General features: G+C 37.0%; 2 protein-coding genes across 3 annotated transcripts in view; both read right to left on the reverse strand.

The window, feature by feature from the left end:
• Positions 1-2722, reverse strand: part of LOC121506079 (rho GTPase-activating protein 20-like) — a 33579-nt gene extending 30857 nt beyond the window's left edge. The window contains exon 1 of the mRNA XM_041781590.1: positions 1532-2722. Within this exon, the coding sequence (XP_041637524.1) occupies positions 1532-1588 (57 nt within the window). The 5' untranslated portion in view covers positions 1589-2722. The remainder of the gene's footprint in view (positions 1-1531) is intronic.
• Positions 2723-9713: 6991 nt separating this feature from the next.
• On the reverse strand, positions 9714-25313 carry pspc1 (paraspeckle component 1). 2 transcript variants are annotated; one of them, XM_041781593.1, is made up of 10 exons: positions 24845-25313; positions 23854-24006; positions 23600-23751; positions 22106-22201; positions 21811-22007; positions 21459-21543; positions 21087-21192; positions 16082-16139; positions 11527-11663; positions 9714-10547 (listed from the first exon to the last, which is right to left on the reverse strand). In XM_041781593.1, exons 1-10 carry the CDS (start codon positions 25229-25231, stop codon positions 10323-10325), a joined length of 1596 nt encoding a protein of 531 aa, XP_041637527.1. In that variant the 5' UTR covers positions 25232-25313; the 3' UTR covers positions 9714-10322. The 2 variants fall into 2 exon arrangements, with proteins under 2 accessions (XP_041637527.1, XP_041637528.1); XM_041781594.1 differs by lacking the exons at positions 11527-11663; positions 16082-16139.
• Positions 25314-25540: the final 227 nt, after the last annotated feature.

Consider the following 25540-nt stretch of genomic DNA (forward strand, 5'->3'; position numbering starts at 1 on the left):
ACGAAGACATGGATGAATGTTTTAAGTTATCAGGTCCTATTGATCCTAAACATGTGGCAAAAACTAATGCATTCCAAACAAAAACTCGAGTCTCAGGAAGTTAACCCTCTCCTTACAGACGAGGTTAGGCGTTGCTCACAAGTGTTGAATTTGGTGAGAAATGATTTTCTTTAGTTGTTATTAAGATTATAATGTGAGCACAATATCCAATCTGTGAATTGTCTAATTAAGTTAATTTTTTTAGAGAAGTACAGCACAATTTATTACATTATCAACAATGAGTGAGGCTTAAAAATTATATATATATCTTCCATATCTAAAAAGACTTGTATCAATGTATGGAAGTCCTATGAGGACATGCATCCATATGTTTAATTTTGTCCGTTTTCCTGTGATAATGAGTGAGTTAGATCTCTATAAAATGACTCAAATCCACTTCTTGTCACAGAGAAAAGAGTAAAATAAAATGTATGGATTCATGTCCTGATAGGGTGTCAATTCTAATATTAATACTCATATATGCATTAAAATTTCTTTACCATTAATTTCCACACGCTGCTTATAAATAAGTAATTTCAAGTCGTTTAGTTAACATGGGGGAAAAAGGCTGCATGACAACAAAAAAACAGTAACAAAGTCAAATAATTTAACTTAATTATTCCTGTAATAATGATACTCGCCCCAAACAGACATGCATCAGTAAATTTTGTTTTTGTCTCATGGATGACTATTTTGGTCGTAAATTTGAGGTTTTTTTTGAGATCTTGACTGATTATGTTATTATCTTGGACTAACTGGTGCTCATTTCCCCGTGATATTGATTACATTTCAGTTATTTTCTTGAGCTTGCTGGAAATTACCGTAAAATCCAGATTAAATGTGCAAAAGTATATTAGACAGAGTTTTTTTTTTTTTTTTGGAGGGGCTCTTCCAGCGGTATTAAAGGTTTAAAGTGTTAACTTGTGTGGTGATTGCCATTATCTTTTAGCACCACTGAGAGTTTAAACTTCTATTAGCAACAATACAGTAGTTGTACTCCCAGCCTGATATGCTAAGTTGGCTGATTAAAATTAATTTGCATCTTTTCCCCTTAATACTACACTTCAAGAAATCAATGTAATTAGGGAGAATAATGTATAAAGTATTGCGAACTCTTCAGTTATCAAAATAAAACTAGCCGTGTTATCTGAAAAGCACTGTCACAGGAAAACTGATTAAATAAAATGGATGGATGGATGTCCTCTTTGGGCTTCCGTACCTGTGTATGTTGTAGAAAAGTGTCTATATTAAGCTTTGGTGGTCATACCTTTTGCCAAACAACATAGTAATTTATGTTCGCTACCTCTGAAGAAATTACAACGGTTTCTGTCAATTTACTTTAAAACGAGCGCGAGAGAAAACTCACTTTTCAACCCGCGTGTAGCGGAGAGAAACGGTCTCGTGTTCACGCTAATTAATCACGTAAATGAGACGTAAACTCCTCTTTCTTGTTCTGTTAACAGTAGCAGAGACTGGCTACGCTGAGTCATACCCGTCTGTTTTCTTGCAGTCCACCAAGGCTGTCCTGTTGAGGAGACATGTTGTCCATCCAGCCTCCAGACGCCCTCGGGCTCACTGTCCGCCGGTCCTCAGGTGATGCAGCGGCGACAGAAATCCCGTTAATAGCCTCCGGAGGGTATCGACCATGTCAACACAAGCTCGTGAGAAGTCGCAGAAAACGTCAGGGCGCGTGAGTAGGAATCTAAAGGGAGAACACTTAGGAGAAAAAACAAACAAGTTGTGCTGATCTGAAGAGTCTCCCTCTTTACTATCACTGTCAGGCTGTGCTGTTACCAAAGCCAACTCCTGTCTGGATTATCAGCGCTGCCACTTAATGCGTCTTTACGCACAGGTTGGAGGCGGTGCCAATACGCAGCAAAAAATAGGTCCACCTATTTATAACCACATTGCTCCATTCATTCAGCGGATGTACACATTTAACCTCAAAACACACAGAGAAAAAGTTAGAATAAATGGATATACATTTTTTAGCTGAGGCAGACGGCAAAAACAAAACTCCAGACTGGTTAATGATGGCAAAAAAAGTAGAATGGGCATGCTGAACTAAACCATTTGGAAAGTAATGGCAGACTTCAAAGATAACCCAAGGTGTACACTAATGTCAGGATACCAGAGAGTAAAGTAGATGAAATGGAGATAGCTTCAATGGAAAAACATAATCAAATAATTGCAAAAGAAAGGCAAAAATGGGTTAAAAGTGGGAAGAATGGGTTAAAATTAGTGGTGAAAGGTTGTTAAATAATGGCAGAATTTGGTTAAAAGTTTCAAAAATAGGTTGAAGGCCCAAAAAAGGGATAAAACAGCAAATGGGTTTAGAGAGGAAAAAAGTGGCAAAAAATGGGGTAAAAATAAAAAGTGGTTAAAAAGCAGCAAAAATGGGTTAAAAGTGTCCAAAAATAGCACTTAATGTGGTGAAAAGTGGTTAAAAAATGGTAAATTGGTTGAATACGTCAAAAATGCATTGCAAGTGGAAGAAATAAGACAAAAAGTGAAAAAAATGTCAGTGAAGTGGTGAAAAGTGGTTAAAAGTGGTAAAAATTGGTTAAAAATGGGGTAAAAGGGGCCAAATATGGATTAAAGAGCAACTATGGGTATATAGAAGAAAAATGTAGCAAAATAGGGGTGAAAATGGTGAAATGCAGTTAAAAAGTGTCAAAAATTGGGTTGAAATTGGCAAAGCGTAAAAAAAAGCTGTAAAAATTGTGAAAATTGGTGAAAAAGTGGTAAAAATTGGAAGTAAATATGGTGAAAAGCAGTTAAAAAGTGGCAAAAATCAGGTTGAAAGTGGCAAAAATGTATTGTAAGTGGCAAAAATTTGCCTAAAGTGGCAAAAAAAGGCAGAAATTACGGTGAAAAGTGGGTAAACACTGGTAAAAATGGCTTAAATGTGGAAAACGTATTTGAAGTAGCAAAAACTGGCAGTAAAAATTGGTTAAAAAGTGGCAAAAATGGGTTGAAAATGGCAAAAATGGGTCGAAAATGGCAAAAATTTGCTCAAATGGCAAACATTTGTGGCAAAAAATGTGTAAAGTAGTGACTAAAGTAGTGAAAAGGTCTAAAAGTGGTAAAAAATGGCTAAAAGTAAAAAAAGTTTTATATGGAAACAAATGTGTCAAAATGGGCAGCAACAGTGATGAAAAGGAGTTAAAATGGCATGGATGTATAATTGGAACATCAGCTTTACATTCTTTTCAGCTCCAAAATGAGGCAACTATTAGCCAGGATGCTAGCACCCATGTTACCGATCCAGCACACATGCATTGATTTAATCAATAAAACATAACTGGGAAAGGCCCATCCACTGGGTTTTTCTTCTTTGGACTCTAGGAGCTCTTGATCTGCAGAGATTAGCTTCTTTATTTACATTTGTGTACATAATTCAGTTTAGCAAAAGAAAGGACCACCACTATGGGCTCAAGTTATCCTGGGAACATTTTCAACACCAGAAGGTGTTATCCAGCAGACATATGTTATCAGATTACAGGGTTAGAAGCTTGAGTCTGATGCTCCCTGTCAGCAGAGTAGCTCCAGGCTTTTCCATCTATCTGACATCACGTTATTAAATTTAAAGTCTCTGGGAAACCGTCATGAATAGTACTGACTGATATCTAGGCCATAAGGTCGTAATGTAGGGCACATTCAAACCTTAAAACGAGTCATTCTCCTTCATTTAACCCGACATTTATAATCCGTGAGGAAGAAATCAATGTCTCACTGCTGTAATAGAACTCAAATGAGATTAATTTAGTTCTAAATATGTTCTGGTTTTCTGGACAGGAGACCAGAGAGTTGAATAACAATTGCCCCAAAATCGATTGTGCTTCTAGAATCAGAAGTGGGCCACAAACTGGGCTAAAGAAGAACCAGGCCAGAAAGTAAAGAAGAGAGGCGCCGAGTGTTCATTCCCCAAATTGGCCGCAATCAGCCCCGTTAAAAGTGGATCACTTCAATGATTACCTGCCCTCTGTTGATAATGAACAGCCTAGGGCATGGCAAAGAAAAGCAACATGCCCTCTCCTTGCCGGCGCCAAACTTTCACGCGACAAACAGACTTAGACGCCCTAAAAGCACCAGTTAGTTTGCTTTGATTGTAGCTGAATGATGGAGAAACATATCATCCTTCACGTCTCACTACAACTTGTTTTAAATTGGTACACTAAAAACAAAGTAATAGTAAAAGATTTGACGTCTTTCTATTAAATTTATAAAGCATCAAGCAGGAACAGCACATGTTCCTGCTTTCCCTGTGCCTACAAGGAAAGCCTGAGGCAGGGAGAGAAGCAGCAGAGCAGATCAGGCATCAATGACAACAGAAAAACCCTGATTAAGGCAGATGCATGATAAAGGAGGAGCTGGGGTGGAGGACGATTGCAAAAGCAGCTTGCAGAGGGAACAGCAAAGCGTAACCACGCCACAGCAGTGTAAACATGTCAGCACAAATGCGATTAGCCAATAGCTTGCTTAGAGTGAATCAGCTGGCCGTCAGCTGATGAGGGCTTACCTGAGATCAGCTGATCTTAATTGCATCCATCTGAGACTGTGCATGTTTATATGAGAACATTACATTTTGGCTTTCCTACAATGTAGTATTCATTTCTGAAGTCAGAACTTTTTTGATAATTGTCCAGAATGTCCACTAAAGTTTAAGTAATTTGCTTCATGAAATTTTGGTGAAATTTGCTTTTTTGTTTGTTTGTTTTGTTTTTCATGGGAATTGGGAAAATGTTGAAATTTTCAAGCATTTTCATAAAATTTGGGAAATGTATTTGTAATTTTTCTCAGGGAAATTTGGTTTAGAATTTTTGAATATCTTCATGGACTTGTAAGGAATATTCTGCATATTTTGGAGGGTTTCCCTGTAAGTTTTTAAGGGAAACTTGCTTTGCATTTTTAAAAATTCATGGAAATTTCAGGGAATTTTGATGCTTTTGTCATTTTTTTATGGATTTTTTTTGAAAATCTATTTGTAAATGTTGGGGAATTTGCTCATACATATTGAGAGGGATTTGCTTTGAAATTTGGGGAATTGATGGGGCGCAGGTGGCCTAGTGGTTTAAGGCACACCCCCTTGTACTCAGTCGGCCCAGGTTCAGATCTGGCCTGTCCTGCATGTCTCTCCACAGCTCTCTCATCCCTGATTCTGATTTTGTCCACTGTCCTCCTCTGTCAGGAAAGACATAAAAAGCCCAAAAACAAATCTTAAATAATAATGATAATAATAATAATAATAATAATAATAATAATAATAATAATAATAATAATAAATAAAAACAATTGGGGAACTGAAATTTGGAATTTTTCAGTATTTTTTGTATTGGAATGTGTTGGCTTATGATAAAGTTTCACTGACTATTTGAAGAAATTTTGGGTACTTTTTAAGGGATTATTTAAACAATGTTTGAGATTTTTTAAAATTAATTTTAGGGAATTTGTGTGCATTTTGGAAAGAAACATTTTCAAGAAGTCCCTGTTCAAAGACAAGGCCAATATCTTAACATATCAGGTCCTACTAATCCCAAAAAGGTGGGGTAAACTAAAATGCATTTTAAACAAAAGCTCAGGTCTCAAGAGGACACGGCAAAACTTTACTTCATGGCTTTCCTGAACTAATGCTATACCCTCGATTTATCTGGGTCTTTTTTATAACTTAGAAAATATTCTAAAGAGCTTTAAACAAATGCCAGATTGATCTAGTATAGGGACACAGTGGCATTTACAAAATTCTCTTTCTTTGGCTGTCATGAGAAGTAATACTGAAAAAGTTATTCTTGCTTGACCCGCTTCCCTGAAAATGGACCAAAAAGTTTGAAGACAATGTTTCCTTGCAAAAAAAAATCAATTACAGTCATGACCCAAAAATTAATGAAACATGTGAGATTCCACTTTTTGACTCTACTGCACCTACTCTGATCAGAACTTTGACTAAATAAGGACGGATTATTATTTTACCACAAACACTGTTAATAATCTTCAAACAAACCAAGTCTAATCTTCAAATAAACCAAGTCATTACAATTAAAGCTACTGTGAGGAATGGTGGAAATGCAAAAGAAAGGGCTTAATCTTAGGCTTTTGTGGTTTCTGTGGTAGTGTAATAGGTAGGAGTATTGAAAGCAGGGGATGAACATGATGTCCTGTGATTTTGACCACTGGAATCTAATTAGTTCATCCTTTAGTCAGTGTGGGCTTTTGAAGAAAATCCCTTAAAGAGTACTTGACATGTCACATTCAGAGGAATGACCCGGATGGATGGACGACCTTAAATCATAACACCTACAGCTTCGGCCATCACCCTGCAGAAGTATGAAAACTGAAGTGGATAACTTCAGAAATGGAGGATCTTTTATTCAGAATACACATTTTGTTCTTTTATGCCCTTATTTAGAGAAAACAGTGGACAGAGCCAGATTCAGGGATGAGAGATGAAGGAAAGGAGCCACAGGGCCAGACATGATCCAGGCTACCCACATGCATGGGACACTACCTAACCACTAGATCAGGGGTATCAAACTCAAGGCCCCTGGAACGATTATATCCGGCCTGCAAGATCATATCATATTTGTATTATTACTGGCCCACCAGTATGAGGTCTGCAGATTTCCTCCAATATAATAATATAAACTTCAACTTGATTATTTAAAATATCCTTGTTAAACTATAAAAATCTGAAAAAATAAAGAGTAAGAAAGATTTTATAAGAAGTCAAGAATGAGGGGAAAGAAATTAATTTATGTTTTTATTTCATATTTTGGACTTTGCATCTCAAGATTACAACTCAAACTTATAATTCTGACTTTTCATTTCATGCTTTGACCTTTTCAACCCATAATTTGGACTTCATATCTCACATTTTTGTCTCTTTGAGTCCCAATTTTAAATTTTAAGTCATATTTTGACATTTTCAACTCCTAACTTTGACTTTTAAACTCATGTTTTTTTTTTTTTTAACTTTTTAAATGAATAATTTCAAATTTTATATCATATTTTGACCTTTTAGACTCCCAGTTCTAAATTTAAGTCAAATTTGTAACTTTTTGAGTCATAATTTTTAATTCTAGCTCATATTTAGACATTTTCAACTCTTAATTTTGGCTTTTTAATCCCACATTTTGACCTATTAGACTCACAATTTAAAATTTTAAGTATATTTTGTCTTTTAAAGTCATGTTTTCACATTTTATTTCATATTTTGAACTTTCCAAATTATTATTTTAATTTTCTCCTCATGTATTTGTTCTTTAAAGTTGATAGTTAGGTTGAAAGTTTGTGGTTAAATTTTGACCCTGTTATGCTCTCAGGTTAGACCTAAATCCAGAATCCAGCCCCTGCTGTGATTGAGTTTGACACCCCTGCACTAGATCATCTGCAAAATTAATCTTTCTGCTGATTATCTCGTTTGGTTTTGCAGCTTATAAAAGGCATTTTTTGGTCTGTTTCATGATCAGTTAACAACCTCTGGTAGGAGGTTTAATATTATTTTGTCAAATATGACAAAACAATGTGAAAAATCAAAGGCATCAACAGTGAGGTGTTTGAAACATTTTTATTCAGTGTAGAAATATTCTTTAAAACCAACCTATTAAATAAGGCATTTGTCAAATTAAAAATAGAGTGGAAAATTTGATAAAGATATCCATTTATGGCATTTATTCTATCATAAAAAAAGCTTTTTAATATAATAAGTGAAACTTCCATTATTCTAGATTCATCATAACAAAGTGAAATATTTCAAGACATATTTTGTTTTAAGTTGATGATTGCAGCTCACATCTCGCACAAATAATCTGAGATAGTGGATTTTAGATTTTCATGAGCTGTCAGCTGTAATCATCAAGATTGAAACAAACTTTCTAAAGTAAATCACAGGGGAAAAATTTACTTTTTTATGATATTCTGATTTTTTAGATGCACCTGTAAATGCTTGGGGGGATGCTGTGGTAGACAGGACAGATAAGGGCCCCCCTGAAATCTGATTGGCCACCCCAAAACCACCCCCATCACTCAGCATATTTTAAAAAATCTGACACCTCTGCTCTAAGGCATTAAAATAAGAACGATGGTTGACCTAGATCCCTAAATAGCCAATCATACAGAGGTCAAATCATGAGTCAAAATTCTCAGTCCTATTGTGAATAGAATAAAACACATTCAGTCCTGTTTGCAGACATGTAATGTTGTGTGTTATGATTTACCTCTTCCTTCCCTAGGGACCGGGCACTGACAGGGCCTAGAGAGACGAAAGGGAAAGATATCTAAAACATTCTGTGGCACAGAGAATTTAAGTTACGTTTAACCTTATGAAGGGTATGGAAGTAAAGCACATATTTCCTACAGTAGGTAGGCAGCTAAATTCTGCTCTAACTAAAGGTACCAAAATGAGTATTCATTATTTTGCATGTTAGCTGTTCCATTTCCTGTCCAGCACTTAAAGTCAGGAAAAAAAAAACTACCATAACTATGCTATAGCACAGGCGTGTCAAAACTATGGCCATCAAATGCGACCTGCAGAACATTTTTGATTGGCCCTCACCAATATCTTTAAATTTAATGTAGAACATTAGAACATGAAGCCTGTGCTTGAATGTGGTGCTCCCATGTTAATTCAGTAAACAAACATTTTGACAAGAATTTGTTGATGTGGGGTTTTTTTGTTACTAAAATGAGACAACACTAAACATATTTGCATCCAACATAATAACGACCGCTTGGTTTACATCACTCTGGTAGACTACCACAGGAAATAGCGAAACCAATGGCATTTAAGGGGCGGAGCCTGTGGTAGCCAGGCTGAACCAGGGCCCCTGAAATCTGATTGGCCACCCCAAAATCCTTAAAATGATTGACCATTTGCCATTAGCTAGCCATTTAAGCACTCGTTCACTAAGCCAGTGGTTCCCAACCCTTTTTTCCTTGCCCCCTCCCCTCCCTTTACTCATATCTAGAAAACTAAGCCCCCCCAAGCCCATTTGGAAAAGATTATAAATCAGTTTTAGTTAAATCCCAACTTAATAGACCTACATACACTTGTTCTTGACAAAGGATCTATATATAAACTATCCATTATGACAATGGTGTATTTGGGCTATTCCAGGAAAAATAAATCAATAAATGATGAAGAGGATCTGTTAATTTTCAAGAAAAACTCCTGAAATTCTCAAGCTTAAAAAGTTATTAATTTACAAGAAAAACAAAGATTTTGTATTAAAGTCATACTTCTGTGTGAACAAAAACTTTAAATTTTTTAAAGTCCTAGAGCTGTAAAGTCAAAAATCCATCCATTTTTCAGTTTGGTTTCTTGAAAATTTTGACTTTACACTGATGTAGATTTATCATTTTGGAAACTTTAATTTTGTCAGTCTTTAATATCAAAATAATACCTCTTAAACTCAGAAATTGTTGTTTTTTTGGCTCAAAAATTAACTGATCCTTTTTATTTTTCAAAATATTTTCAGTGGCCCTTATACGCCATTATACATTGTGTTTCTAATCATGATTTTAACGGTTTGGATGTGACACGCTACACAAGCTCAAATCCATTCACTATTACCATTAGTGATGGTGTCAAATTATTTGAAGGTGAAATACAGAGGTTTGGTGATTGATAGGAACCATTCAGCAGTATTTGTTTCATTAAGAAACTCCAAATAGAGACATCTTTCTATAAATCTTTTATTCCTTTTAATCATCAACACAAGATGCACTCAAGCTGCAAAAACATTCACTCACTGTTTGACTGAACACATTATTGGCCAAGAGTCACAGTACGCTTGAACAGGAGAGTTTGACTGAAAGCTGCATCTGTTAATTCGCTTTATCCCTTTCATTGTAAGGGATATGAAATATTTCACCGTTTGTGAAGTTGGTGATTTTTGCACTTATAAAGTCCAAAGTAGTTAGTCTTATTTGAAACATCACTTCCCTAAAGCAGCTTAATGATGTATCCAAGACCAGTCAGCCACACAACAGACACAAAACAGGTTTTCCCAAGGAAAACGCTGAGGAGAATATCAGGGAAAAAGGTAAAACACAGCAGAAGTGATTGGACAAGGCATAATCCTACAGCTTATGAATCCAAGTTAATTCCCCTTCCAGTAAAATAAAAAATAAAAAGACATACAAATGCAAAAAAAACTGTCTCATTTGTCAGCCAGGTTACCCAAAACACAGGAAGGGAATTAAGTCAAAATAAGGACAAACAAGCTGGTATTGGCAGTAACAGATCCAAGAGAACCGTATTTCCATGTCAGGTTACTATTAAGAAGCTAGAATCTGCGGCGTTTGTTATTTGGCCCGTCAAAGACTCCCCCTACTGGGCTTCCCCTTGCAAATCCTGGAGCTTGTCCAACCTGAGGGCCCAATGACTGCTGCTGCAGCTGCTGCTGCTGCAGCTGCTGCTGCTGCTGCTGCAGCTGCTGTTGTTGCTGTTGTTTTGGGGACTCGACCTGTCGGCCCTCCATGGATCCAGCTTGCGGGAATCTATCGTTCCGCTGTCATGTTGTGGTGTCGGATAAAGGCGTGGAATTTTAAGGACAGTTGAACCAGGGGTGTGGTAGCATGTTTAAGGGTGATCCAAGAGTAGAAAGATGTGAGTCAGAGACAGAGAGAGGGGAAACAATATGATTAGTTAAATCTAAAATGCAGCTCTGAAAGATTAGAAATAAAGTTTTCTCAAAGGAATTTCTCACCAACACTTTATTTTCGTGGGTCCTACTTACCAAGTAACTATCTAGTGATTTTAGAGTAGTTACATATTAATTTCATAGTAATACATCCATTACTTTCTCATAAGTTGGCATTTTACCAAGTAATATTTTAGAAATACGCTAATATTATTTACCTAAATCCTCATAATATTGTGGCAACTCTCGGCCCAGTAGTACTTCCTGCATCATTTCCAAGTAATTTTTAGGTATTTTCTGATCGCTTTCATTCATAATTCCTATAACAATTTCCTCCACAACTCACGATATTTTGTACATTAATTTTGCATATCAGCCCACCAAATGGAAGAAAGCCTTTTTTCCATAAAAAAGGGCTTGTGCAATGCTCCAGCAAAGGCACACGTCCATTAAAGTAACTTGACATAGGCAACTTGTTTAGAAAAACTATCACCTTATTTCTAATAAATCACTTCGTTAAATACCATCTCATTACAAGGGAATTGCTACAATATTACGAGACATCTCTTTATAATTAATACATTATTACTGGGTAAATACTGCTTATATCACCATATTTCTGAGTTACAGGGTTAGTAATGTGCCAAATTATTACAAGGTAATCACTACCTTATTCTTGAGAAATTACTAGATAATCTTTTTTAGAAGTGCAATGATTTACTGGTATTTTTTTAACAAAAATTGAAGGTAATATCCTGTTTCTAACAAGTAATTTCAATTGTTTAAAAGTAAAACTGCCAAAATATCTGCGGTGGAAAAGCTCAGTTTCATTTTACTGATACGTTACCATGGCTCCATTATCAGACATCACTGGTGTCCCCATATTAGGAGTTCCCTCTGGGCCAACCGCTCCTCCCCTTCCACTCATGCCCATCATTTGACCCTGGTTAGCACTGGGCCCGACAGAGGCCTGGTTAAAGCCATCTACACGCAAAACAATGGCGCATTAGTTTGTCAGGTGGTTGGCTGTAAGGTCTCCAAAGTATCAATGAAATCTGCAGCCGAGTAAAAGAATCCATACCAGTGATGTATTATTGGGTTAAATGATCAGTAGGAATGCAACAACAAACTCAGCTCACAATAGAACATGTAAGACAATATTAAGATTTTCTTATGATTTTTAAAAAATAAAATAAAAACTTCAATCTATGAATGAATTTTACAAAATATCGCTTGCTTCTAGCTGGTCTGTACATCCTTCTTTGCTACAGACACCAAACAGGAGAAGCCAAAAGCATACAGCACCCCCTGGTGGTTAGAATGAAGGATTGAAATACATTTTGCTGTCAAATTTAGATTTTGCCTTTTTTTAATTTTCCCAACTTATTGTGAGGTATTGTTACATCCCCATTGATTATTCAATTTCTATTAACTGATTAAAACACTTTTAAGACCTCATCACTGACTTACAAGAGTATTTAGGCCCTGTTTACACGAAAACTATCTCAGACGAAAACTGATGGTGCACCGATGCAATTTCATTAGCTGACTCAGAATTTTTCCTGATTTTAACTGTGGATATAGAGTTTCTTTTTTGATAAAACTGTTACTGGGAACAAATAGAAGTTGTTTAATGTAGCTCTAAGAAATTAAAATCACAGAAACTGAAAACTGTATTGTTCACAAGCTTCAGTAGTATTTTCTGTGACTGCTGGACGATTTAGGAATTATTTGACAAAAAAACTACATTTAGCTGTAGCTTAAAATCGCATTAATACACTCACGCTACGGTTTTATAATTAAAGTGTCCAACCATGACCTCTGCGATAGAGGGACAAGGGGAGCAGGCTCATACATGAGCAGAGCGAGGATGCAGATCTGCCATGGGCAGTAACATCAGGGCTTGTTTTGCTGTGTGCACAGCTTGTGAAACATCTTGTGAGCATGCTTCTGGGATGTTTGAGAGGATCAGCCGGTCACAACTCGGGACCGAGCTGCCTAAAAATGTAATGAAAACTGTCAACTTTTGTTGTTTTGTGTGCCTAAAAATGGAAAGATTTGAAAAAAGGTTCCAGAGTTTTACCTTTAAAAAACAACATCGTGTCCAAACTGTAAACACCCAGTTCCTCTGGAAAAGACTTTTCACACATGCTCATTACAGTTCCTGTCCATAGCCGTGCTTGAGCAGGACTTTTGCTGGAAGACGGGTCTTTTTCTAACTTAGCCTAGGAAAAATGTTTTCGTCTGAACAGTTAACATTTTAAACAAAAAATCAACCTTTTTCAGTGATCATATTCGTGTAAACATGGCCTCTATCAGCTTAAAGTCAACATAAAATACATTACACTATGCCCTTTAAATTATGCTAGCAAAAAACACTGTTAACCTTTAGTTATCAACAGAGGATGTTTGCCATTGCAGTAAAGATTCAAGAGCACATGTAGGTAGAATGAACAATATACAATCAAGAGAAGTAGGATAAGATATAACTGCAAGACCTAAACATGGTGGACAAGTACCAAATGAGAAGCTGCAACAAGGTGAGATTTTAAAGGTACAAAAACTATTTAATGGTATTCAATGTGTCCTTGAATCATGGTTTTCAATTATAAGTGCTTGTGTTTAAGACGACTTGTAATGACAACAAAAGTGCTTCTTAGGTGAAACAAACTTGTCCCTACAAAGTCAGACAACACTGTGTCCTATTGAGGTACATTTTAGATTGGTTGGAAATTTTTATACTAAATCTACTTTAATTTGACTCACATGTTGAATCTGACACTTTAAACAATAAAAAAATATATGGTGATATGATTATAAATACATTTACCACAGGATAGTGTGATTGCATTATATCAATAAAAAACAAGTGAACACCCACTAGAATGTGACTAAACCTTGGATTGCACATCATCTTCCAAGAGCAAATATGATGTTAGTATACAAACTCTTACCTATTTAAAAAGCAGTGAAACCGACACTTACAACAAACATACACAACACAATCACCCGTTATTAAACAATTCCACAACAACACAATCACCCATAATACACACATCCACAACAACACAATCACCCATTAATACACACATCCACAACAACACAATCACCCATTAATACACACATCCACAACAACACAATCACCCATTAATACACACATCCACAACAACACAATCACCCATTAATACACACATCCACAACAACACAATCACCCATTAATACACAGTTTCACAACAACACAATCACCCATTAATACACACATCCACAACAACACAATCACCCATTACTACACAATTTCACAACAACACAATCACCCATTAATACACACATCCACAACAACACAATCACCCATTAATACACAGTTTCACAACAACACAATCACCCATTAATACACAGTTTCACAACAACACAATCACCCATTAATACACAGTTTCACAACAACACAATCACCCATTAATACACAATTTCACAACAACACAATCACCCATTAATACACGCATCCACAACAACACAATCACCCATTAATACACACATCCACAACAACACAATCACCCATTAATACACGCATCCACAACAACACAATCACCCATTAATACACAAATCCACAACAACACAATCACCCATTAATACAAACATCCACAAGAACACAATCACCCATTTATACACAGGAAAACATACAGTTCATTACACAACATTCAAAATATGGAATGGGGCAAAAGTCAAGCATTTTCTTGCCTCCTTTTTGTGCATTTTATTTTGGTACTTTTCAAGTAAAGACTCTTGATATAAAAATAAAAACCTTGATAAAAAATGTTTTAACAAGGACTGTGAAATGCTAACATTTTTTAACATTTAATCTCCCCTCATTGAAATTCCACTTTTAGGCATTTTACACAATTTTTTTTTTCATTTTGGACTTTTGTACTCTCTTAAGGGATATTTTGGTATTTTTGAAGTTGGGTTGTATAAGGCACTTGGCAACAGTAGTGGCTTTAGCCTCCAGTGATTTCAGTGAGCATTACCCCTTTTAAACAGGACACGCTTAGGAAGCTTGGCTAGACAGCGTAGCAGACCGGTATCATTTTTCTAGGCACTTTGGCAAATTTAAGGTAAAAATGGGCCAAAACCCAATACTGCATCAACTGTGCGCTATATTGAAATATTTTGAAGTGTATTATTTTTTATCTTGTGATACGTGTTTGGCATTATTTAGCAATGCTAGCTTCAGCTACCTGCTACGTGCTCCTCCGCCTCAGCGTATCTTAACAGCTGTTTGGTTCTGAAGGCTTTGTCAGAGGAAACAAGTATGTACCTTTAAAGGTAAATGTCGGCAATAACAACTGACGAGAATTATTTAAATCAGTGGCTCTCAAAACGTGAGTCGGGACCCAAAAGTGTGTCACAGAACCTTTTCCAGTGGGTCGGGCAGGTGTTCCTGGAAGCTAAAGTTGGGCCAGTAAGTCCAGGAAACTAACCTAAAACATGTTTTCTTTTATTTTTCAAATGTCAAGGTCCAAACTATACTGTTTCGCATCAAATTAATATAACTGGTTGATAAATATCAGAAATTTGGGTTGCAAAATCTCAGTGAAGAGTTGATGATGGGTCCTGAAGCACAACCAGTTGAGAACCACTAATTTAAATAATGTTTCCAAATCAGCTGCTACCTTTCCAGACACTCATGTATCTAGTCAAAAACTTGAATGCATCAGGACTGTGCAACCAAGCCTATAATGAAACTTAACACTTTGTAGAGATGATGTGCAATCCTCAGTTATAGTCGTAGCACACTGAAGAGGTTCCATGATTGTCCATTAATAAGTTTTACATCATAGACACCAGTCCCTGGCCTCTCATCCTGCTAGAATTAGAGCTTACTGTCGAAAACAGACTTGTATTTGTCTATTCTTGTCTCCAATTTCTTAACGAGATTCATTCAATAAAGTGCCTGACAAGTTCAACAGATGTTTTGTTTTAGGATTTTTTTAACACCAATAAAAGGTCAAATCAGAAGTCATCATCTGAGCACATTTATCGTCGTCTTTTGAAAGCACAGGTTTGGAATCATAAAACCATTACTGAATCTGAATATAGGAGAGGATGAGAGCTCAGGGAGCATTTACTTTCTTCACTTTCACACGTCAACCTGACAAAAAAAAAAAAAAAAAAAAACTCCAATAAACACTGCATTTGTTACTACTGGCATTATGGTGTAATGTGGTGTATTCAGAGTTGTATTTTGCAGATCAAACAATGAAAGGTACTTTCAGAAAAAGAGACACTTAGGATAAAAATGGAATAAGAGTGATAAATGACTATAAAGACAAAAATAAAACACGCATCATCATCATCAGTTGGTCTGGTTTTGGTATGAACCAGTCTGTACATATTCATGCCCGTACCTCCCATATTTATGGCTCCACGAGGGCCCAGCTCACCCACTCTCATTTCCTGTTCTCTCTGGAAGAAGTGAAGAAGAGCCTTCAGAATAAAATTCTGCTAAAGTACAAATAATCAGCCCAAAGTCTAACATACAGTTTTCAACTCTCACACACTGGAAGTATTCATTTTCCTAATGTAATTTGGAGCCCAGAGCTCTTAAGCAAGGATTTATTAATCTAGAATGTTTATAGTGACATAGATATAAAAACTAAAATGGTGAAAAATCATTCTGGCAAAAATTTCTAAGAGTTCAAAGAGCCTGGATCAAATTAATTTGGAGTGTGCATATTTAAAAAAAAAATGTCTAAAAGATGCTAAAACAGGCTCTAAACAAGAAACACTTACACGTCAGTTTCTAAACCAAACAAAAAATAGGATTTATGTGGAAAAAACTGTACACCATGCCATTCACTCAGGGCCCAAACACACCAAATCAAACTAGAAACTAGCAACCAGACCTTTACAAAACTGTTCACTTTATTCTTAAATATAATGTACAACAGTGCCAACTACAATTGTAACTTTGTTTTGCTCCAATATTGCCTACATTACTGCTGCTACTGAAAGAAATCAACCTAAGCTATTGTTGGGGGACATAACTCATTCTGATGGCGGTTTGGCGTGTCAGGGCCCAAGAAGCACACAAAGATATGCTCCATTATGTTTTCATTCATTCCCACATTTTATCTTACAACAGTTAACATACAACTGAGTCACACACAAACCACACAGAATCTTACACACACACATTCAAAATGGAATAGGACTCAACATTTTACTTGACAGAATTCAAATAACACAAGGTAGAAATACTTTAAAGTACAAACAAAAATATGTTTGATACTACATGCTACTTGTGATTAAAGTAGGAAGACACTATGAGTATATACATGGCTCACTGAAGTGAATAGCTGTAGTTTATTTGCTATGTCAAAACTATATGGCTGTAACCGAGCTGAGAGTACAAACTGAACAAAGTGAGCAAGTGATAGTTAAGATTACTGCAGTCTGTGTATTCCTTATGTACTCACCTGTTAAGACTGTTGATATATGGGGGAGTATAAGAAAGCCAAAGATGTGACTGTGCTTGAAGATTTTAAATCTCAGCACTGAAGCTGCATTAGACACTAGATGGCAGCAGATAACCTCTACATTCTGGGAGTCGCTCCTTAGTGGGGCTTTCACCTAGCAGTTTAGTTTGGTATAGGATGATACGGTTGTTTACATTTCCCTGTCAAAAGCTGGAAAGGACCAAAATAACCGACCCATGTGGTCCTACTGTTTCTGGCTGTTTTCTGTTGGTTGCTAGACTGCTCAAAGACTGGCTCTTGCTCCTGAGCTGGTCCAAAAAGAAAGAAATTCTCACCATTAAAAGCAAAAGTGGACAGACATTGATTGTGGAAACTCAAGTAAGATCAGGGTTACCTGTACCAAACTGGACAGCTTGGTGAGAACACAACATGTGACTGACCTCCCAGCACACAAATGTATGATTCACAGATGTAAGTGAATTATCTTTCAAATACTATGTGTAAAAATTTGGTTATTTAGTTGATATACATGTGCTTTTTTGTAAGACTTATTGTTGGTGTTATCTAACACAGTGAATCTCAACTGGTTTCAGAAAAAAAAAGAATTCTAGGCAGACATCTACCCATATACTTTATTTTGCAGGAAAATCTGTATATTGAATTGTTTTCCTGAGATCTTCTCTTATTTATCTTGTTATCTTGGATGGAAATATTTTCAAGAAAGTTAGTTTTCATATGATAGTTTGTAAATGTTGTCACCTTTCAAAAGAACAACCAAAATGTGTTACAATGGTAAAACATAGTAAAATAAAATGTTTGCATGCATGTCCTCCAAAAGTGTTAGTCAGTCTCATTGTTCAACCTATTGTTACATTTCTTCCAAGGTCCAAATTTCAGCATTTTTTTGTTGAATTAATTGAATAATAATAATAAAAAAAAAAAAACAGAAAAAAACCCTGAAATTTCCAAGATTGAGAACCACAGATCTAACATTACAGAAATAAATGAGGATGTTTTTCCAACAAAATTGGTGCTGATAATGCAGCCAAATACAATTTGGTCAGATGTAGGGCTGGGCGATTATGGCAAAAATCAAAATCACAATTAAATGAACTTTTTACCTCAATTACGACTGATGAACAATTATGCTGCCCCCCACTCCTGACTCTGTTTGTGCTGTAAGTATTTGTATAATCCTAAAACAAATAACTGAAAGGAACGTGATTTATTAGTAATGTATGGTTATTATTTGAAACAAAAATCAAAACCTGGCTGCCTATCACATGACTACACAGCCAGTAGTTTGTTTTGAAGGGGATGGTGCATTGGTAGAGAGAATTGCAAGGGGGGAAATAATTGAAATAACTGACATGGCAGGTTTACATTGGTTAGAAGCTCTAAATATTGGTTTTGATTATTTTTCCATGAATTGCCCAGCACTGGTCAGATGGTTACTCATGACATCTGTCAAGCTGCAGACTCCCACAGATGCTCTATACAGAGAAAAGGGTTTAAATAATAAAGTCATAACATAGAAAATATACACAAAAACTCATACTGACCCATGAAGAACACTATAATCCATGCTAACTTCACTTACTTACTAACAGAGATGTAACAGTATCGTTAATTCTGCAGTAACAGAAGTACCTCAGTGTCGTCCCCAACATGTGACGTGTCAAACGGTAGGTCTCGACTTGATCTAACAGTGCAAATATTTGTGGATACATAGCGTATACAATATAGCATGGATATGCTATGAGTGGCAAGGGAGGATCAGTCAATGGGGACTGAAGTTTCTGAGATTGTTGAGACTTCAGTGACTTTAAAATCTACGTATGGAAGCATTTTGGATTCCCGGAGTCAAGAAACGAGAAAGCAGAAACAGTGATGGACAAATAAAAACAAAAACAATATGCAGACACTGCCAGACTGCAGTGACATCAAAAACAACTTTGGAAATCATCATCCGGGAAAGAAGAAACGAGGAGCAGAAACCGGCCGGGCCAAACAATATTCAAGAAAGCGTAGACAATGCAACATCCCCACAACAACGCAACATCCCAACAGATCACAAGGTTTAATAGTGAATATGTCTGCAAAGACCTACAGCTGTTTTCAGCGGACAACAAAAGTTTTAGAAGGTTAACACGTGGGAGTCAAGTTTATGTTTTTAAGCCTGATGCACACCTATGGCACTTTATTGCAATGTTGATGTAATATTTAAAGTGCAACTTTTGTTAAATAAATGCCAACATCACCCCCCAACATCACAGACTAGGATGAAATTTTAAGACCCCCTGTAAATGTCAGGTTTTTAGAAGTATTTCCCAAATGTTGTTAAATAAAGCGATGCTTACATTATCTTACTTCACACACAGAAACAAAAGGATTTTAGAAAACCAAAAACCACTAGGGTCAAAACTATTAGCCCCCATTATAACAGACCTTTTAGTTGAGCCATAGCACAAACCACTGTGGTGCAATGATGTGCTTTAACTTTGTAAAGCTCATCATAAAAACTTCAGAAAGGGTCTGAGCTGTCACTTCAGAGCATCATGGCAAAAACAAAAGAAATCAATTTAGACTTGAGGAAAAAGAATTGTTGATGCTCACAAAGCAGGAGACAGATCTACAAAGTTATAACAGCTTTTCCAAGAGTCAAGAACTGGAGTGAGAAGTATCGTCAGGAAATTCAAAAAGAGCCACACAGTCCAGAACAAGCCTGGCAGAGGTAGAAAGAGAAAAGTCTCAAAGATTCTGGAAAGAAAACTAGTGAGAGATGTGTCTAAAGACCCTAGAAAAACTGTCAAGACACTAATGAAGGACTTAGTCAAGTCAGGAATTGTAGAGCCCTGAACAGGAATGGACCAAGAAAAACTCCACTTCTGCAGAAGAGACATCGTCAAGTCAGACTGAAGTATGATACGAATAATCTGGAGAAAGACTCTGCACACTGGAAGCATGTCCTTTGGTCAGATGAGACCAAACTAGAGCTCTTTGGCCAAACAGACGCTGGAGAAAATAGGGAGAGGCGTATGATCAGAAGAAGTATTATGCTGCAGGGATGCTTCAGCACTAGAACTAGCAATCTCATAAAGATGGAAGGAATCATGAAGAAAGATGGATACGTTTAGATTTAGGAAGAAAACCTCAAGCAGCCAGCAGCACAACTGGGTCGCTACTCCTGGTGAAGAACTACCTCCAGAAGACCAACGTGAACATTACTGACTGGCTTGTGGATAGTATGAAGTAAGAAAAGACCATAAAAAGCATAAAAAAACAATAAAGACGAATGAAGAGAAAATGTTGTAGGCTTCTTGCAATCAAATAAAGTGATAACCACAGCGGCTTGACAGCAACTGTTACAAGGCAGCCAAAATTTAAAGCATAATCAGAGACTATGGGAAAATGCTTTAATAGACATTACTATTGAGCAATGACAACTGTGATGAAAATAGAGATTCCTGCTCAGATGTCAATCTCATTCAAGTATGAGTTGAGATTATTTTTCCTCCTTCATGGGCCTTAAATAGAAAGATTTTCATCGTTAACGGCACAGTTATATACATAGCTAATTACTTCAGATACATGTCTGTTAGCTGTAATCAAACAAAAATGTCCTGGATGATTCTATTCTGACTGAAAACTACAAGCGATGCAGGACAAAGATTCAAAATTATGCCCACTACTGTACACTATGCAACCTGTTGAAGTCAAAAATAATCTATAGAACAAATACTGTACAAAAAAATGCTAAAAACCTTCAATATAACTCCTATTTAGATGTAGGAATTAGAGGAACATGAGCTATTCCAATAATAATACAATTAAGACTGTATGTATGGTTCTTTGCCAGGTATCAAAAGTGCAAATGGAACTGGACAGACTTATGTGTATTTATCTGCATTTGTGTTTTTACAGCCGTACTCACGTTGTCCATGTAGTTTGGTTTAAAGCCATCTGGGTGGCGTCTCATATCCTCCTGCTCTCTGTGTCTCATCATCTCCTCCTCTCTCCGCCTCCTCTCCTCCTCATGCCTACAGACAGACAGAGCAGACAGGGAAATAAGACACTTAAAACCATCAGCTAATATAAAACACATTTTCCTCGAAAGGGAGAAATAACAGCGATGGCATAGCAGTAAAATAAGTCCAATTCAAGTTAATCAACAGGAATAAATGCATTACACAAACTGTCGAACACAAATGAGCTCGAAAAATCAATTTTGTATTTGGAGTAAACTTACTAATAATGACCGAAATAATTGATGTTAACTACATTTTAAGAAAATGAAAGATCGCACCTCATCTCTATCTGCTTTCGTCTCTGTAGCTCCTGATTGCGGAGCTCTTCTAGCCTCCTCAGCTCCTCCTGACGTCTCATTAGATCTGGAAGAAGACAGGAGGACATCACAAAGACATACATAAGCGCAATCACATTTCTGTCAGTAAACAAAAAGCAAAGTGCTTGACTTCTAGCTGTTGTTCATTCACTACATTAAGTAATAACAAAGACAACACTGCCACAGAAGAACAACTGAAAAGACCATGAGCAAAAGCACTGTGTCAACCAAACATTTAGCATTAACTCAAGCAGTAAACACAAAAACATAAGCTGTTTATCCAACCTTAACACGTATCTCTCTATCTTAATACCTTGTCTCATTAACATGAGTTGATGTTCATGTTTGGCCGACTCCAGCTCAGCCTCCAGTTTCTCTTTGGCCTCTCGAATGTTCCTGTCAACCACCTCTCTCTGCTGTTTCTCCATCTCATGAAGAGCTTTCCATCGAGAAGAGTATTCAAACTCAAACGTCCCTGGCTGAGCAAAGTGTGGTGGCTGCTCCCGTTCCCTGGTAGAACAGAAAATAAATGAAGGTCACCGGCAACTTTCGCTTATTGTCGCTTATTGACAGCAAGAAACCAGCCAGAATCTGAACTGTTCACTTACTTGTGGTACTTGGGAGTTTTCTGCATCAGTTTTTCAGACAGTCCATCCTCCTCGTCAAAGTGCTCTGCAGGCTCTACAATGGCTGGACAAGGCGTGCTGAAAGACATAAAGACAACGCTTGGTAAAATAAGTTGTGATTTAATAAGAAAGCAATAGTCAAGATGTCAGGGGAGAATACTTCCTGATAAAGTCAAATAAGACAGGAATAAAGATGGCTTATGATAATAAGAAGCAGTATGACTCTAAAAGCTGCGTACCTAACACTTTACAGTCATCTATAGTGTAGGTCTGAACAAGGCCGCCCTTAAGGAGGAAGAGCTTACTGGGATCCCAGCCAAATGGGGGAACCATGGAGGAAAATCATGATCTATTATAAAGTTAAGCTGTGATAACCATATTTTATTTTTTTACCTAAATAACAACCACCCTTATCACAGCAACAAATTATTTATTTATTTATTATATAGTATAAAGCCTTCTTCAAAATGTAAACCCCATTTTCTAAGAACAGAAAAAAGGGGTAAACAGATGCAAAAAAATTGTCAAAAGTTGCAGGAAAAACATTAGCAAAGGGTTATAAGTGGCAAATATCTGCATAAGAAAGAGTGAAATGCAGTAAAAATAGGTAAATTTGGCATAAAAAGTGGTGAAAATGGGTTGAAAGGGTTCAAAATTTGTTTAAATTGGCAAAAGCTAGTTAAAAAGTAAAGAGCGGGTTAACAGCCAAAAATATTGGTAAAGTGGCAAAAATGGGCAGAGACAGGTCAAAAGTGGAATAAATGGCAGAAAAGTGGTGAAAAGGGGTTAAAAATGGCAAAAATAGGGAGCAAATGGCAAAAAATAATAGAAAAAGTGGCAAAAAAAAATGTGTCAAAAGCAGGAAAAATTAGGGATACAGTTGTAAAAATGGGTTAACAGAGGCAAAATAGGGAACAAGTGGCAAAAACGGCCAAAAAGTGGCAAAAAGCAGATAAAAGTGGCAAAAATGGGTCAAAAGTGGCAAAAATGGGTCAAAAGTGGCAAAAACGACAGGAAAGTGGTGAAAAATCTACATCACAGGCAAGGGAAGCGAATACGCCTTTATTTCTCCTTCAAATGTTGCAGCTTCTCCTCTTCTGCTGACAGACACCCCATGTCCACATAGCTGACATGTTACCCAATGCTTGCATGGCCTTCCACTAGCTTTGTCACTGTGCACACAGCATGAAGCTGCATGCATGCAGATTGTCCAGATTTGTTTTCAATGTCTGATGAAAACAGACCTCGGTATCGGTTTACACACCGAGTTTAACTCCCTCAGTTTAAGTTAATGACTTACAAGAGGAGCACTATGGTTTTAAAAACCAAGGAGCAATATTGTGTTAATTTGTCATTGTTTAACATGTATTGTGATGCATTTATTTTTTTTAATCATGTCATTGCTCTTCAACATTCTGATCAAGAGTCAAGATGAAAATTCTGTGCTCCCTCCTGCACACTACCCCATCTGCTTACGTGGTCAGCAGCAGAGCTCCCTCTGTGCAGCGCTCCAGGGCTTTTCTTGCAGCTTGTTTGTTTGCAAACTCCACAATCCCTCTCCCGGTGGGACGACCCCGGTCATCTGTCACGACAATCGCCCTTTCCACTGGTCCAAACTGAGAAAAGGCCTGATGGTAGAAGAGGAACACAGAACAGAACATAAATCAGCCAAGGCAATAGACTGAGGAGGTTTAATTGATGAATACTACTACAGATGTTGTCCAGTTTACCTGCTCCAGAAGCTCATTAGTCACGACAGGTAACAAGTTGCGAACTGTGAGGGCACAATTGTGCGTGGCAAAGCGGATCCTCATTGGTCGTCCGTTCTTCAGTATGGTTCCATCCAGTTCAGCTTTGGCAATCTCTGCAAGAGTCCGGGTTTCCTGGAAAAGTAAAGCAAAGGGAGCCTTCATTGTTTCTGTACAATACTTCATTTATTGTCTACACTTTAAGCTCCAGTGAGGTACTTACAGATAGTGTCAATTATTTTGTGCCCCACACACCTCTTGTCCTCAGTCTTTATGTATTAAAGCCTGTTTTGTAAGGATGAGGACGATCTTTAAATCTGATACCTACCCTCTGGCATCTGACATGAAACATAACTCTATGGAAATTGTCAATGTTTATACTAATGGTCTTATTTGCTTTGTAAGTATATAAATAGTAATCTGCTTCATAACCAGCTAGAGACTACTTACAGGAGCTTTAAATTTATCTTATTTGCAGCAATTCAGATAAGTTTGCAGCAATTAATCAAACCTAGCACGTTATTATAACGTATAATAACCAATAAAAGACATTTATTAAGTTGCTTTGGAGAAGTATTGCAGTTTAATGTCCCAGCATGTCAATGAAACATGATAACTGTTATTTCTAACATGTTAAAACCTGTGGTTTACATAACAAAGCTTTGGTGCAACACTTGAAAAATATGTGTCACAGCCTAACTAAGTTAGCCTACTACTAAAAGGGCAATATTTATAAATGCTTAACCTCTCCATAAATAGTTAACTGACAGTCTGACATATATAATCTGTCATTAACTGTTAGATACGACAGAGCATCACTTACTATACAATTAAGGCTCGTGCTGATGCTTGTTATGCTAACATAGCAGCTAACGTGTTTTAGCATCTAATTTAGGGCGAAGACGTTTAAAACAAGCTAAAACAATGAAAAACATACAAACATGCAATTTAAAACAACGTTTTTTAAACATACCAGGCAAATGAAGCCGAATCCCCGGTCTCTATTGATGAAAATCTCGTTTATACTCCCATATTTAGCAAACATTTTTCGGAACTCTTCCTCCGGGATGTCCAACGGCAGATTCCCCACGAACAGCCGCGACCGTTGGGTGAACGTCTTCTCACCCGGCTTCCGAAAACTTGTGATATCCAGAGTCATTTCTCGAGGGGCATCATCGCTTCCCTCGGCGGCTGCCTCTGTTTGTTCGGCTGCGGGGGATTGTTGAGGCTGTTGCGGGGGTGCTGGGCTGTCTTTGTTCGCCGGGGTCTGCTCCGGGGCCGGGGAGTCTGTCCCCTGTTTCGCCGGCTGAGGAGAGTCGCTACTCTGCATACCGGGTTGTTGCATGTTTCGGGAAGCCATGCTTGTATTAAAAGAAGCTTTATGCTTGCTATTTTAATTGCACTAACTTTGTAGGAAAGCCTGGTGGAGTGTTGACGGTCCACGCCTCCTGAGTTTCAAAGATGGCGATGGCTGCGCGCGCAGCTTGCTAACGAGTTCAAAGCAGGTGCGTCAATTTAAAAATTCTGGGCTGAAGGGCAATATCAGTTTACTATCCACATACTACTCAAATAAAATCATAATATTATTACAAGTTTTCGTGACACATAAAATCGCTTAATTTATTCACTGACTTTTTAAAAAGCAAACTTTAATGCACTTTTTTCCAAT

The sequence above is a fragment of the Cheilinus undulatus genome, linkage group 24 (genome assembly GCF_018320785.1).
Source record: "Cheilinus undulatus linkage group 24, ASM1832078v1, whole genome shotgun sequence".
NCBI classification, from domain to species: Eukaryota; Metazoa; Chordata; class Actinopteri; order Labriformes; family Labridae; genus Cheilinus; species Cheilinus undulatus.

What these genes read in the sequence shown, in the direction of transcription:
- pspc1 (XM_041781593.1), bottom strand. Translation starts at nt 25,231, where the DNA reads ATGGCTTCCCGAAACATGCAACAACCCGGTATGCAGAGTAGCGACTCT. An exon ending in GGAGCTCTGCTGCTGACCAC is followed by an intron (nt 22,202 to 23,599) that starts GTAAGCAGATGG and finishes TATGTCTTTCAG; the next exon opens with CACGCCTTGTCCAGCCATTG. An exon ending in CGAAAGCAGATAGAGATGAG is followed by an intron (nt 21,193 to 21,458) that starts GTGCGATCTTTC and finishes GTCTGTCTGTAG; the next exon opens with GCATGAGGAGGAGAGGAGGC.